The 14,799-nt window shown below is 46.5% G+C and overlaps 1 protein-coding gene across 2 annotated transcripts; it reads left to right on the top strand.

Moving 5' to 3' along the window:
• Positions 1-497: 497 nt before the first annotated feature.
• On the top strand, positions 498-14,535 carry spata13 (spermatogenesis associated 13). 2 transcript variants are annotated; one of them, XM_079181568.1, is made up of 13 exons: positions 498-942; positions 5,498-7,069; positions 8,795-9,241; positions 9,950-10,094; positions 10,319-10,446; positions 10,701-10,880; positions 11,433-11,612; positions 11,866-12,045; positions 12,147-12,379; positions 12,935-13,064; positions 13,211-13,586; positions 13,731-13,805; positions 13,904-14,535. In XM_079181568.1, exons 1-13 carry the CDS (start codon positions 934-936, stop codon positions 14,083-14,085), a joined length of 3,837 nt encoding a protein of 1,278 aa, XP_079037694.1. In that variant the 5' UTR covers positions 498-933; the 3' UTR covers positions 14,086-14,535. The 2 variants fall into 2 exon arrangements, with proteins under 2 accessions (XP_079037694.1, XP_079037693.1); XM_079181567.1 differs by having other exon boundaries at positions 9,947-10,094.
• Positions 14,536-14,799: the final 264 nt, after the last annotated feature.

Raw genomic sequence — 14,799 nt, 5'->3', positions numbered from 1 at the left:
TGTAAATAAAAAAACATCATCGCACATCAAATAGAGGCGTGGTGTCATGTTTGTCACAATTGTGTCAAACATGACACCTTTTATTGTTCCTCGTTGTTCTGTTCCAAGACAACATTCACGAAGTGTCACTACGTGATTCTTACTCAGGTATTTGGGGATGGGCATGCACAACAGAAATACCCGAGACATTAATTGTCTTGGCAACTTGACAAGAGGAAGACCGTGCAACAGCAACTGGAAGGTCCAGTCTCTTTTTGTTCAAGGAGCTGCAGGAAATGAAGAGCAGCATTCTTTTTTCTTTTCCTCAATGAAGTGCGTTTCACCGTGGGCGTGACTTCGCGGTGACGGACCCATCTACTAAATTATGATTGGCTGTTAGCCGCATGGTCACGCTGTGGTCAACCAGTAACCTCTCGAAGCCACGCCCCCTGGAGACACTGCAACAAGTGCATTAATGATGCTCGCCAGCTCGATCCCGCAAGAAAGAGCTTTTTGAACTGGATTCATCATCGAAATAACAACTTCGGAAGAAATGGCATGACTCAGTATTTATTTTGTGCGGTTCATTGACTACCAACAGGTTTTGCCGGTCGGTGAAAGCTAAATTGAAAAAAAAAAAGAAACAACCCAAAGCTTGCGTAATTTAGGAAAAAAAAAAGTTTATCAGTGAGCTCGTGAGCTAGCTCAAGTTGCTAGCCCAGTGTCTTTCAGGAGTCAGACAGCCATTTGTCTCAATATGTTGCGGGGTAACTAGTCAGCAGCAGCCAGCGCACTTGTCGTGGTTTTTGTACCCGACATGTTTTTGCGAGACGACGACGAGTGCGAGGCAGCAGGGAGCTCAGAGAAACCCGGGCTACTCCACCATGGATAAACAACGAAAACAGCTGCTCTGTTGATGCGAGAAGACGGGTCAGGAGGACAACATCAGCGACTATGAGCAGGGTGAGCCACTTGTGTTTTCTATTATCTGCATAAGTTTGAACTCACAGCTAAAACAAGCGACAAGTTATACTACAACTCCTTTACATTATTTGTTATAATTGTCACAGTACAGTTTGCGGTGATTTCTCCCTCTTGTGCTCCCGTGTGAAATGGGACCAGAGGGGGTTATTGTCGTGCATTACAGCCCTGGTTGTTATAGTGATGTGGGAGATGCCAGGCTGTGCAGGGAGTTGGTGAAGGAGGGGTTTGGGGAGGAGGGGGGGGGGAGGCACTTACTACAAAGAGCTTTATGGCCAAAGAAAGTTAATTAATGCAGAAATAAATAAGCAGTTTGGCCCCGAGTTCTTTTGTGGGCTTAGAAAAGTTCTCAGTGTAATCCCCTTCCACAGCTCCAGAGTCTGCTTCCTTCTTGGACGAACTCAGCTACACTTCTGCAGCCGTCACTACAGTTTTCAAACAATAAAAATGTCTTGTTTTCGTGGCTCCCCCAGATGTTGTTACTAGGGGTAAACTGTGGTGTCAAGATCACTCACTGTTAAATACTAAAAGGCCACACTCCTCTGCTTTACAGAGGATGCATTAAAAACAAGGCTATATATGTTTACAATGGTAGACTACTGCGATATAATTTGACACCAGTTTATATTATACACGGTTGTAATTCAAAAGAGAGCAAAGTGTCTGTAGTTTATGAACGTAGCCTGCATTACTTTAGTACTTCAGACCGTAGAGCTGTGACTCAGTCACAGCCACTTTCAGAGCTGTGACTGAGTCAACTAGGACGTTTGTGCCAGGGAAATACTGTGTCCATCATCAACCTGCAGCGTAAACTATTTCCAAGCTCACAAACCGATGGGAACCCATGTTTAAGGTTGTCTCAGATCCCCATTGGAATAATGAGCCTTATGGTTATTGTTGCATCGCTGTCAGGTTACACTGTTGACTGTTAACAACGAGACTCAGTGGTGTTTTGTCCTCCCTAAGCCTTGTGCACTGTGTGGTGTTAGATTTCTGTCCGTCTGTCTCGGCGACAGTCCACAGCAGATCAGGTGAGTGTGTGAGAGTGGTGACACTCCCTGGTTTGGCCTCTACCTGTACTTCCCACGCTCTATAGAAAGGGGGCGTGGCATTTCCCAATCTCCTTCTATCTTATATGTCAAAAAATGAGGAACTAGGTCATGGACAAATGTGAGACTTTACCCATGAAACTGAACCGGTAGCATGTGATCCAGACTGGACATGTTGTCGATCTCATAATCATGTGACCACAACATAGGTGACATACCATTTGTGGAATTTTTTTGCCTTTTTATCTCTTACATTTTCACCCTTAAAATGTAGAGTGCACACAGGCCAAGTGGCCCCCTGCTGTCAAGCCCTTGTGGGCTGTTTACAAGCTTTGGGTGTCACTCTCAGTCAGTGCTGAATAGCTTAGTTGTCGCCCTGATTAGGCTATCATGTGTAGATGAAACCAGTCCTGAACACAGACTGGTAAAGCTCCGCTCATAAGATTATTACTGGGATAGAAGAGGAATAGGCTACAAACACACGCACACACACACACACACACTAGCATACACTGGTCCCTCATACAGTAAATTTCCTTCAGAGTTTTTATGCTGACGCTTTTTAATCTTTGCCAGGAAACAGGCTGTAAAGTCAGATAACAAGCATCAAGGCTAATAAGGTTTTAATGTGGATTCAAATATGTAATACTGAATATTATCAAGTGTTGTTAATCTTGCTACAGGCACTTGTACAACCACGATGTGAACTGATTAATTTGAAAGACAAAACACAGTGAATTTTTGCTCTAGTTCTGAACATATGTGCAGCTTAAGTGTCACAGAACCCCGGTTACACACAGTGATTTAGCTAATCAGCCAATCTGTTCTTTAAAACATAATGGCGTGTTGTTTTAGGACATGTCGGAGCGACGTCTTCCGCAAAGCTTTCATTCCTTGAGACAAATAGACGACCAGTAGTGTGGCAGCTTACGAAGGAATGACGGTGTTGCTCCGGGGCGGTTGTGTCTGTCTCCGAGTTAATCCAGACAACGGAAAATGACAGAAAAACTTTCCCTCGATACTTTCTGTCTTGTGGTTTTTCAATTTAATGCTCAGTTCATTTTGACCTAATTTGTTTTATCCCAGCCTCAGGCGGGACATGCCTCTGCAGAGGTGAACTACGAGTAGAAGTTCACCAATCACTATATGCATTTATGACTCCTTGCATAACCGCCTGGGTTTTGTAGCCCAACAGGAAGGGAGTCTGTGATTTAAATGCCTTCCTCCCTCCCTGCTCAGCTCAGTGCACGCATGTGTGTGAGTGCACATGGACATGGGCCGTGCTATATGTGAAAGGATGCTCGAACTAATTGCGCATGTGTTTTTGCAGTGCATGCTTTGAGCCCTTGTATACTTGTTTATGTATCTGGGTGAGTGTGTTCATCCTCGTCTCTGGGAGTCTAATCTGAGGCTGGCTCCAGCTGGCTGCCATGTGTGGGGGGGGGGGGTGGCGGGCTCCTCCCTGAGCTCTTAATTAACTGTGGACCAGGGCCCCAGTGCACCGCTCCCATCCACAGCCTAGCAGGAGGAAGCCACAGAGCAACAGTGATCCTGGTACGGAGGCAGAGCAAAGATGAAATGGGAAAGTTCACAGGAAAAGTGACCTGCATTCACAGACAGTCGGGTGTGTTTATTAACATAAACGTACGTCTGGATGTTGCAATATGCATAGCTGTAGATATGGGCGTAGTAGTTTTAAGAAAATATGGAGGAGAGGATGCCAAAGATTTAAACTTTTGATCTTGACTTTTAGAGATAAATGAAAAGTATTCTCAGGATTATGCTTTTCCCGCACAACATAATACAGTACCTTGAGTAAAAGAAACCGTTAAGTATTCCTTTTGTATTATATTTTTCAGAGTAAGAACAGCTTTTCATAGTTAAGGAAACTGCAGTTGTCGGTGTGTTTAATCTGTTTTTAAAATTGTTAGTTATGGATTGCCAACAGACCGGCCATGTCAACAGTGAAACAAGTTTGTCTACCTCGTACATCAAAGCTGACATTGGTCGATGCAAAAATCTGTGTCGTCCTTTTGTGAAAGCCACCACCTGCGTCGGCTTGGTTCTAAATAACAGCACTGCCAAGCGTAGGTAGACGCCAACTGGCCTGTGATAGTTGGCGCCAAGTTTAGGGAGAAGGCAGAAAGGTGTTGAAGGATGGCACTGTCGGTGGAATGGGCGATAGCACGACGCGAGTATTCAAAACAGAAACAAGCCACTCGAGCTGTATACATTCCTCTCCTATCTAATCTTTGTGCTTGAAAAACAGCTGGAATAATTGATTGCGTCTATTTTTCCAGCTGCTGCTCAACGTGATCCTTTCAGTGGCCGAGGAGGGAGAAAGTAACAAGAAGACAATTCAGCGTGGCTTTGAAAGCGGCACATTGTTCACGAGGGGTGTTTACTGTCTGTCAGCAGCGGTGCTTGGCAGCGGTGGCTCTGTGTTTACATAAGTGCTCTGTGTGATGGAGTGAGCCGGTCCAAGTGACAGAAGATCCCACAGAGAGTTTGACTGAGAGAGCCCGTCTGCTGCTGAACACGCATGAGGACGGGAGGCATGGGAGCGCTCCAGGACTTCCCAGCATGTGGGGCCTACATATAGCAGACAGTGGAGGCAACGCTGCCTTTAAAGTGATGGTGACAGAATCACTACGTTTTTCCAATGTTGAATACCTGAATGATAATAACAATATAGTGAGGTGTGTTCTTAGGAGACAAGACAATGTAAAAGAATCAGCAGTGATTGAAGTAATTCTATTTTTAACATCCCAGAATGCACAAACTGTGTAATGTGTAAAACAAATGATACTTGAACGCTATTTAGCCGCCCTAGTTTAAGGGTCACACGAGCCATGGTTTACTAGAAAACTTGGAACTTGACGAGCTAAATGTACCCTGTGAAAAACACCTACTAGAATGAATCCTACATAGACGAACATTGAGGACTGCCTGTGTATTAGGACAAAGAGTTCAACTATGTTTACTGATTTGAAGACCACACAACCCTCCCCCACACCGTCACCTCATCATCTACGTAATCTGGAGAAAACTGGGCAATTTATTGCATTAATCACAATGGATTAGCAAGTTTCATTGCTTAGTCACGCTCACAAAGCCTCACTTCAAAGGCTCAAGCTGCATTTGCCACTGCCCTGAAGCACACACACAGACACGGACACACACACACACTCGCATAAAGCCGAACTTGGCAAAACACCACCCCGACCTGGGCCTCAGCTCTCCTTGGACATTGAAATACAGCACCAAGGACAAATGCACGTAGTGTTCTCAGTGAAATATGTTTCACTCCTCTGGATCCTGTGTGTGCACACTGAGGGAGATCCTTCTGTTTATCTGTGTCTCTCCCTTTATTCTCTCTGTTGCTCCTCTCCCACATACAAACACAGAGGAAACTATACTGTAAAGTTCACACACACTAAATTCTTTATTGTTATGCTGAATAATGAATCTCTGTTTTGGTTTTGCAGGCTGAACAACAGGACAGGGTCTTGTCCACCAGCGAAGACTCTCTCCCGAGCCTCCACAACTCTAAAGCTGACCCGCTAATCCAAAGCAGACCCCTCAGTGATATATTCCCATTCCACAGCCATGCTGACAGCAGCGTAGTCCCATCTCTGCTGTCCGGGTGTGGCGCCCAAGTACAGCCGGTGACTGCGGGTCCTCACGAGAACCGATTGAATGGCATCAACTCCTCCTCCTGGTCCAACCCTGTTATCGGTCAACCTGAGGGAAAGCCTTATTCCTCAAGAATTATGAGGCTTTTTTCCAACCCGAGGAAGGGCCCCGTCCCCGCTCACAGTCCAACCACCGACAGCTCCTCCTCAACCCACAGCAACGACAGCAACAGTGTCCCCCAGTCCTGGTCAGGACTACCTGGACTGGGTGTTGTGGACTCCTTCAAAAAGCTCCGCTCCTCCGTGCTCCAGGGTATACAGAGTAGAGGGGCAGTCAGCCAAGATGGAGAACATGACCCATCGGATCAGGACATGGCTAATGGCACAGGTGTGGCCACCTTTGACCCTGGTCTCGATGATGCAAATCATTTAAAGTTTGCAGACGGATACGGTGTGTCGAATGGAAGTTTTTATGGCCAGAAGTTTGCTGTGATGAGCCACTGTGGATCAGATATTGAGGACCTCGATGATGAGGAAAATGAGGAAGGAGATGGTCTCACGCGCAACACGCGGTTCTCGAGGAGTATCAGGAGAGCGTACGGGGCCGGACGCATCTCTATACTGGACACGGGGAACAGGAGGGTAGCAGGAAGCGGCACAAGCGAAGCTACGGACAGTCGGAAACCAGATCGGACATCCAGCGTCAACGTCCAAACAAAGAACGTGAACGAGAGCACAAATGTGAAGGTGCTGAGCAGACTGAGCAGAAGTGCAGAGAATCTTCACATATTTAAGGCACCTTTCAGACGCAAAGCCCCGTCTCCAGGACCTCCTTTGCTTCAGGAGGACACCCAGAGGACTAGCACGCCGAACGGGACAGCAAACATCCAGAGGACAGCCAGCGCCTCCTCGGTGGACCTCCAGGGCCACGCTGTTGGCAGCAGGAAGAGCCCCGCGATGACCAAGGAGCCGATGCTAAAGCTAGTCGGCAGCAAAACTGACCTGACCGTCAGACGCAGGCGAAGTCCCTCCCCCAGCCCTACCTCTCCGACTCCGTTGTCACCCCTGACCCGTCTCCACGATGACTACTCCCGCCGCGTGCCTTGCCTAACAAGCAGCGAGCGACAGCGCCGGCCCTCGCCTGTCAGAGCCCGGGTCATGTCTGTCGAACGCACCCCTCTGGTTCCTCTACAGCCTGAATACAGTGACGGCCCCCAGCAGCACCAGGTCCTTGTCAGCCTAGTTTCTGTGGAGCCCCCAGAGGGAACAGAGCAGACTGCTCATTATGAACCTCATTATGAATCACCAACTGCGGCCTCGACAGGTGGTTATAAACCGACAGCGGGATGCGAATCATCTCCTCTGAGCCAGGAAGAAGCTTTCCAACAGCAAGATCAGACTGAAGTCAACGTGCTACCAAATGAGGTAAGGGATGAAAAGCACGCGTGTGAAAAATGACAGGGGTCTTATTATTAGCAGTCAGTATTAGCTCACCTGTTTCTCCCTGCTTATTGGCACAGGAGATCCAGATGTTCTGATACAATGCAGGATGTGTGAAAAACAATGATGGCATCAAGCGAGTGTTATCTTTATGCAAGTGGTCTCCTTGATTACAACGACTAGATGGATAAAATATGCTGCAGCTGAACGGGAACAAAGCTGCACAATGTGTCACACATTAGCAGCATCGTTATCATTGACTTCAAAACATGGGATTGGAAATCATTAGATAACAGGCTCTCTGTGAACTTTCAAAAGAGGAAGGAATTAAAAGACAGTGGAAAGGTTTTGCTTATAATCTAGAACAGCGTGATCATTGATGGATGCCAATGTTCCTGCTGAATGGCATTGACCCTTGTCTTGGGAAATGAACCATCGCACCTCTAAGAAGTGATTTTATGAAGGTGATCTTTGAATCTGGCATGATTCTAACCCGCTGCGATAAGTCTGCATGTCAACGCCAGGATGCTTGTCAGCATTGTGCTCGTATGCTTTAAAAAGAATAAAAAGAGAGCTGTGTGTGTCCAAAGTTCCCTTCGGTGTCAAATAAATAATGATGTAGGCATGTCAGCCGTGTATGATATACTGACTGAGGGTCACGTGCTTCAGCCAGCTGTTCTGTGCTACCAGGCACACTGAAGGAGCAGAGTTAATGATTAGGCTTTGTTTATGATTAGTGGCCCTTGCGCAAAACTGCTCCATAGCCCTGTTACTGTGGGAGGGTAGGCAGCTAAGAGTGAGTACAGCCCCCGTCTCCCCCCCCCCCCCCTCGCCTCCCTCTAGCTGAAGCCAAGTGGATCAAAGTCCAGCACCGTGGACACTGGTGGGCCTTGGACGGCTAGCAGCACCACCAGGCAGACGGGATCCAGAGACACACCGTTATAGTGACGTGTGCTTTTGTCTAGGAGTACGATTTGGCCTTTGAAGATGAACCGAAAAAATCTGATTTGCTTACCGTACAAATCAAGCGGCTTTTACTGGCCTCAAAAACATTAAAGGCACAGGTCAGTCTGTGCGTGTGTGTGTGTGTGTGTGTGTGTGTGTGTGTGTGTGTGTGTGTGTGTGTGTGTGTGTGTGTGTGTGTGTGTGTGTGTGTGTGTGTGTGTGTGTGTGTGTGTGTGTGTGTGTGTGTGTGTGTGTGTGTGTGTGTGTGTGTGTGTGTGTGTGTTCACAATGGTGCTAGTCCACTGTGTGCCTTTCCAGTGTATATGCCGGGGACGGGACCCAGATCGAGAGAACCAAGAGGTGAGGTTTGATACCGCTGGCTGACTAACAGGCTTAGAACAATTCCCAAATGAGTAACCACGAGCCAATATTTGAGCGTTGAGTAAACGATTCATGCTGACAACACATACAGAATGATAACATGTAATTGTGGAATATGTGTTTCTGTGGCAGTTCTTATTTGAACTTGATAAGCATTTAAGGTTCATTGTGTTCAGTATGTGGAGTCAAGTCACTGTGTGAACTTGAATACGTTCACATGACGCGGATTATTGTGGTTTCCCTCTTGAGATCCAAGCAAGACTATTGCGTCTAGTTGGAGCTTTTATGACTTGCAGAGAGTACCGTTTTGTTTCTGATGAACAAACATCAAGTCAATATCATCGTCCTTCCTGAGTTTTGAATGACACTTTTTCATCCCTATAGGCGACATCAGATCAACAAGAGCCAGAAGCACTTCTCCAAACAGAGGAAGTCTCTCCAACAACCAGCAGCACCCCTCCTATCTCTCCTCCATGCCTCTCGGAGTCACCCCCGTCACCCACAGATGCATCCACGGAAATACCATCCGTCAAGGCCAGGCGAAGGAGCGGACGCTCGAGACCTCGTCCCATCTCGGACTACGGGCAGCTCATTTCCAGGAAGCACTCTATTCCAGAGGAAGTGGCAGAGCTGCACGCTGAAGGAAGGACGGCAAATACATCATTGCATAAAGACTGCAGCAGTGATGACGCGAGTGGGAACGGAGAGAGCCGTGAGAACTGCAGCATGAACGGAGACGTTCAAGGCATGAGGCAGCGTCCAATCTCTGTCATAGGAGTTGTTGATCTGTTCTCTGCTGATACTGAGGAGAAAGACGACCGCCTTCCTTCTGTAAGTCTTTACAGTTATGGTTTAAACCCACTGGAAGCACGTCGTTTTTGAAAACAATGAAAATGCTGAGATCAATTTCCACTTACTGTGTATGAACTGGAAATGTGGTCGGATACTTCCCGTCAATGACTCAGGTGTTGAATCGAGGTCGGCTTCAGGCTGATTGCCAAAGAAGGAATTCAAGTAATGCAATTCAAGTTTAGAAGCATGTTTAAACTCAACTCCAACTTGTTTCCAAAGTAAAAAATACTGTCTATCCTCCACTTGGTTGGGCAAGAACACCACATTGTTCTTGCCAATGCTGGCCATGTGAGTTGTGGTTTATACAGAAAGATCATTTATTTTGTTTTATAGACTTTCTCAGAAAATATGTAGATACTTTAAAGGGCGCAGATCAGTTTAAACAGATTTTCTCTCCACTAAATTGGTGATTCAAGGAAATATTGAGCATTATTCAAACTGCACAAAAAGACGAGGAACTTTATGTAGTGTTCTCTCTTTCTCTGTGTGTAGTGAAGGCATAAAATACCAGAAAATGAAAAAGTCTGTTATATTTCATCCTGGTTATGAATGTTATCTGTCAAACAGTCACAGGCTCTATTTCTATGTGACAACCGAGGGAGCAGGAAGGTGTTGAAAGCTTGAGAAAGCGAGCTCTTCCTTAAATCCCGGGATGTTTTTTGTTTTTTTCTCGTCTCTTCTCAGCAGCTTTTGTCGCGGCCGCCCATCCCCTCCCACCAGGTTCCCCCCTACAGAGCAGTGTCCGCCAGGTTTCGACCCTCCGTCCTCTCCCAGAGCACCCCCATCGGACTGGACCGCGTTGGACGGCGTAAGCTCCACAGAATGCTCAGCGGTGAGAACGCGGGGGGATTGTTGTCGATCACACATTTTAGTCTGTGAGAAAGCCGAGTCTGGGAATGTCAATAAGTGTGTTGGAGGAAAATGTTGGTGTGGAGCCAGATGAGGGTGTGCCTCCATCTGTGGCTTGTTTTCTGAATGATTTAGATCTTGTCAGAAAGTTATCAGCTCCATACGTTTTTTTTTAGTTTTTTTGAAACCTCTGTATATGTGTTGCAGATGGTTTGTCTGAGTGCTCGACGACACTTGATGACAGCGTGAGTGAGGAGGAGGAGGGCAGCTTTGACGAGCTCACCGATGTCACGCCCTACCTCCAGTCGGGGGTGGAGCTCTCTGTGCTCAACGAGGTAAAGCCGAGGAGGGCAACATGTCATGTCGCAACACTCAAACATCTTCCCCCAAGATATTGAATTCATGATGAAACCTTTAATCTCGTTGTATGCGTGCCTCGTGAACAGCCATGTGAAAATGTTCTCAAGCTGTTTGACGGAACAGACGACCACTGCAGTGTCCACAAGTCTAGACATAATCGTACATGTTAGACACGGGCTTAGCCGGCATGTAATTGTATTTCCATCTTATCTGTGTGTGTTCCTCTCAGTGGATAAGCTCTGGCAACACGGTGCATGCTGAGGCTCTCTGGGACCATGTGACCATGGAGGAGCAGGAGCTGGCCTTCAAGGCTGGAGATGTTATCCGTGTCCTGGATGCCTCGCATAACGACTGGTGGTGGGGCAGGGTGGCTGACAAGGAGGCCTGGTTCCCCTCCAGCTTTGTGAGGGTAAGTGGACTTCCTGACCTGCGTGTCTAAACGCACGTTTGCTCTCCAGCAGCACAGGAAAGACCCGCAAACGGGCTTAGCTCCAAACAAACCTCACCAGTGTGTGTGTGTGTGTGTGGAAGGGTTCAAAACTCAGAGGTTCAGCTGGTTTCTGTGGTGACCGTTGACAGTTGAGTCTTAATTAGGCGGGCTGTGGTAACCACGGTGAGGTTATTTGATTGGTAGATGGCCGTCTGCTGTGTAATTGCTTGGCGCTTAATCAATGTTGCCGAACAAGAGCTGGTTAAACTTGCACGCTACCATAGGGATGAGGAGTTTTCTATAGTTTAACTAGTTATTTGTAATGATTCTTATTTTGCTAAGGAGCTTTCATTAAAAGCAAAAAATATGTCACGAGCCATGTTTGTTTGGCCATGTGTGGGGACTGCAAAGAAGATATTTGGAAAACTAATCCTGACTGAAACCCACTTATTTGTGATTTGAATGCTGCTCCGGAGATCCCATTATGTGTGTGTGTGTGTGTGTGTGTGTGTGTGGTGGCTGTGTTTTCAGGTGCGGGTGAACCAGGAGGACTCGAGTGCAGAAAGTGTGGAGAGTGTAGCGGACCAGGAAGATCCAGCTCCCAGGGACACACACAGCGCTCAGCACAAGGAGCAGATGAGAACCAACGTGGTTCAGGAAATCATGAATACTGAACGCATCTACATCAAGCACCTAAAAGACATCTGTGAGGTAAGAGCTGCAATGTTTACACCTCGGGCTGCTGCTTCTCTTTTACTTGTCCGTTATCTGATCCATACATGATTCACACACTGCTCTTAAGCTGACCTACGTTCTAATAAAGTTCAACCTTTTGATATAGAATATTTAGCATAAGCTACATTTTCAGAAATGTTTTCTCTCTTTAGCACCTCCTGTTGGCCAATGTTTGAACTGTTTCCATACCTTCTGTCTAGTCAGAGTTCTGGTTTTGTGCAACTTCCAGGGTTACATCCGTCAGTGCCGTAAACACCCGGACATGTTCACTGAGCTGCAGTTGAAGACCATCTTCAGCAACATAGAGGACATCTACAGGTTTCAGAGGCAGTTTCTCAGAGACCTGGAGAAGAAGTACAACAAAGACCAACCGCATCTCAGTGAAATTGGCTCTTGTTTTCTCTTGCAGGTAGGCAACCCCACACAAAACCTGTCCCAATTCAACTCATGCATTTACCGGATTTAGTAGTTCCACATTTTCATTGAATGTATCTTTTTTTTTGTCCTAAGGGAGAGGGCTTCTCTATCTACTCCGACTATTGTAACACTCATCCAGCAGCCTGCGCTGAGCTCCAGCGCCTCATGAAGTCGGGCAAATACAAGCATTTCTTTGAGGCCTGCCGGCTCCTCCAGCAGATGATCGACATCTCCATTGCAGGTTTCCTGCTCACGCCCGTTCAGAAGATCTGTAAATACCCCCTGCAGCTAGGAGAACTGCTTAAGTACACCCCAAAAGACCACAGGTACATGATATTCATTTCTTCACTAGTTATACTACTTACGCTTATTGTACATTTTGAGCATCAATTTATTCACAAATTCTGGTGCAGGCAAGCAAAGATGGCAACTTCACTGCACTCCAGCCGACACCATTATTTTCAACCACCCCGCACTAACATATATAAAATAGTTTACAGTATATCGTTCATAAGCCATCTACTTCAGGACCCAATGATGCTTGTTGCTGTAGAGACATGTAATTCTACAACAAGTCCATTTTATGCCATTTTATACCTTGAATCAATGAAACTGTTGTCAGTAAAGCATTACTTTACCTTGGCTGTACAATGAAAGCTGCATGCTAATAGCTGCAACGATATGTACAGTATTTGTGGCCTAGCATGAGCTAACCAATCCAATAATCCTTCATTCATTCACTTTAAATAATGAATTCATGGTTTGATGACTTACCTTGTCCAGGATTGTGATTGAACTACTATAAATGGAAATGTCCTCTCTCTCAATCCAATGTGCATGGTGGACCCTATGCTCATTGTTCCTTTGCTGATTTATTGCAGTGACTACAGCGGAGTGAGCAAAGCTTATGAGGCCATGAAGAATGTGGCCAGTTTGATAAATGAGAGGAAGAGGCGGCTGGAGAGCGTCGACACCATCGCTCACTGGCAGGTGGACATTCTGCACTGGGAGGTGATGAGAGCTAATCAGTATTCCTCCTGTTGTACTCTGGTTATTAATCAAACGTAGTGTATATGTTTTACCGCCCTTCGGTGAAGAATATTAAATATATTTGATAAATGACTCTACTTTGTATCTGTGTAAATGTGCCATCGCAGGGGCCCGATGTGCTGGAGCGCAGCTCAGAGCTGATCCACTCTGGGGAACTGACTCGAGTCGTCCGACAAGGCAAAATGCAACAGCGCAGCTTCTTCCTGTTTGACCACCAGTTGGTCTTCTGTAAAAAAGACGTCCTGCGCAGAGACCTGCTCCACTACCGCGGACGGCTGGATATGGACCAGACCGAGGTTGTGGACGTGCCCGACGGGCGGGACTTAGACCTGGGCCTGACCCTGAGGAATGCTCTGCGCCTGCGCCACGCCTCCACGCTGGAGTTTGTGTGTGTGCTGTGCTGCAGGAAGGCCCAGGACAAGCAGAGGTGGTTCCAGGCCTTCGCCAAGGAGAGATCCAGAGTCAAAGAAGACCAAGAGATGGGTGAGTCGAGAAATTCCTTTCACTCATGACGCAAAACTGCGACTGTGGGTAGATGTCAAGTAAAAGGGGAACTGTTGGAAGAAGAGGGTGGTTGGAAAATGTTGACCTGTGTGTGTGTGTGTGTGTGTGTGTGTGTGTTGGCAGGAATGGAAATCAGTGAAGAGCAAAGAAAACAGGCCATTGTTAATGCCAGAAGAGCCAAACAGAAGAAGAGCAAAAGTAAGAAAATGTTTTACTTGATGCCAAATTTCTATCTTCGTTTTTATTTCCATTCGTAACTTTTTTTTATTTTTTTGTTTTTTCCGTTCACCATTTAGACATTGGTTACTCTGGTTCTGTCCCACCACACCACCAAAACCTTCACCCACTTCACCAGCGTCACATCACCATCCCGACCAGCGTGCCTCAGCAGCAGGTCTTTTCACTGGCCGAGCCCCCAAAACGAAAGCCTCATCACCTGTTGTACAGCATCACGCGCAACGCCTTTTTCAGGAAATGAGGCTTTTGCTCCCTCTTCTCTGTCCCCCCCCCCCCCCCCCCCCCCCCCGACGCCCAAACCGTCCTGAAGACTCAACGAACACTTAAATATGTTTTTTCCTGTGAATGTCAAGTTCTGTTTTTGTGCCTCATGAGTTTATCTCTTTGTGTTTTGATTTTGTTGCGTCATGAAGTTCAGTGCCTAGGAAGGGGCTTGTCTAAAGTGTTAAAATACTGACTCTGTATTTTGTTGCCTTTTGTCTTATAAATCCCAACTGAAAGATTTTTAAAAATGTTAATTATGACAATGTATATTCTGCTTTTACGCCGACAAACATGGTTCTAGTTTATCTCACAGAGGCTGGACCCTTTTTTTTGCTGCGAGTCTGTCAACTCTGAGCACAAGATAGATGGAGGATAAATTAACTGACACAGTCACCTGCTTTGTTAACACTGTAAATAAAACTCTTGTACAAACATACCTAGCGAGAACGTTGTCACTTTAAGATCATTTTTTTATTTTTATCTTTTTTATTGCAGAGCAAACAGGGTGGACTTTGTTTGTGGTGGTTGAATATTAGTTCCAATGAATTAGATAGAAGGCAACGATAGGAGTTAATGAATGAAACATTAGCCATAGGACTGGAGGGGGTACGTCGCCGTCAGCGAGCTCGCCGTTTCTCCAATGCCAGGATCTGGTTTCACACGCCTGTCGACTGTGCATCCACACACTGCG

This window comes from Pholis gunnellus (genome assembly GCF_910591455.1).
Source record: "Pholis gunnellus genome assembly, chromosome: 20".
In the NCBI taxonomy this organism is placed as follows: Eukaryota; Metazoa; Chordata; class Actinopteri; order Perciformes; family Pholidae; genus Pholis; species Pholis gunnellus.
Note: the sequence above shows the minus strand (reverse complement) of the source record. Positions and strands in the feature narration are given on the sequence as shown.

Excerpts from the sequence above, each read along its gene's own strand:
- spata13 (XM_079181567.1), top strand. Across the intron at positions 9,242-9,946 it reads AAGACGACCGCCTTCCTTCT|CAGCTTTTGTCGCGGCCGCC; the intron begins GTAAGTCTTTAC and ends GTCTCTTCTCAG. Across the intron at positions 13,587-13,730 it reads CAAAGAAGACCAAGAGATGG|GAATGGAAATCAGTGAAGAG; the intron begins GTGAGTCGAGAA and ends GTGTGTTGGCAG.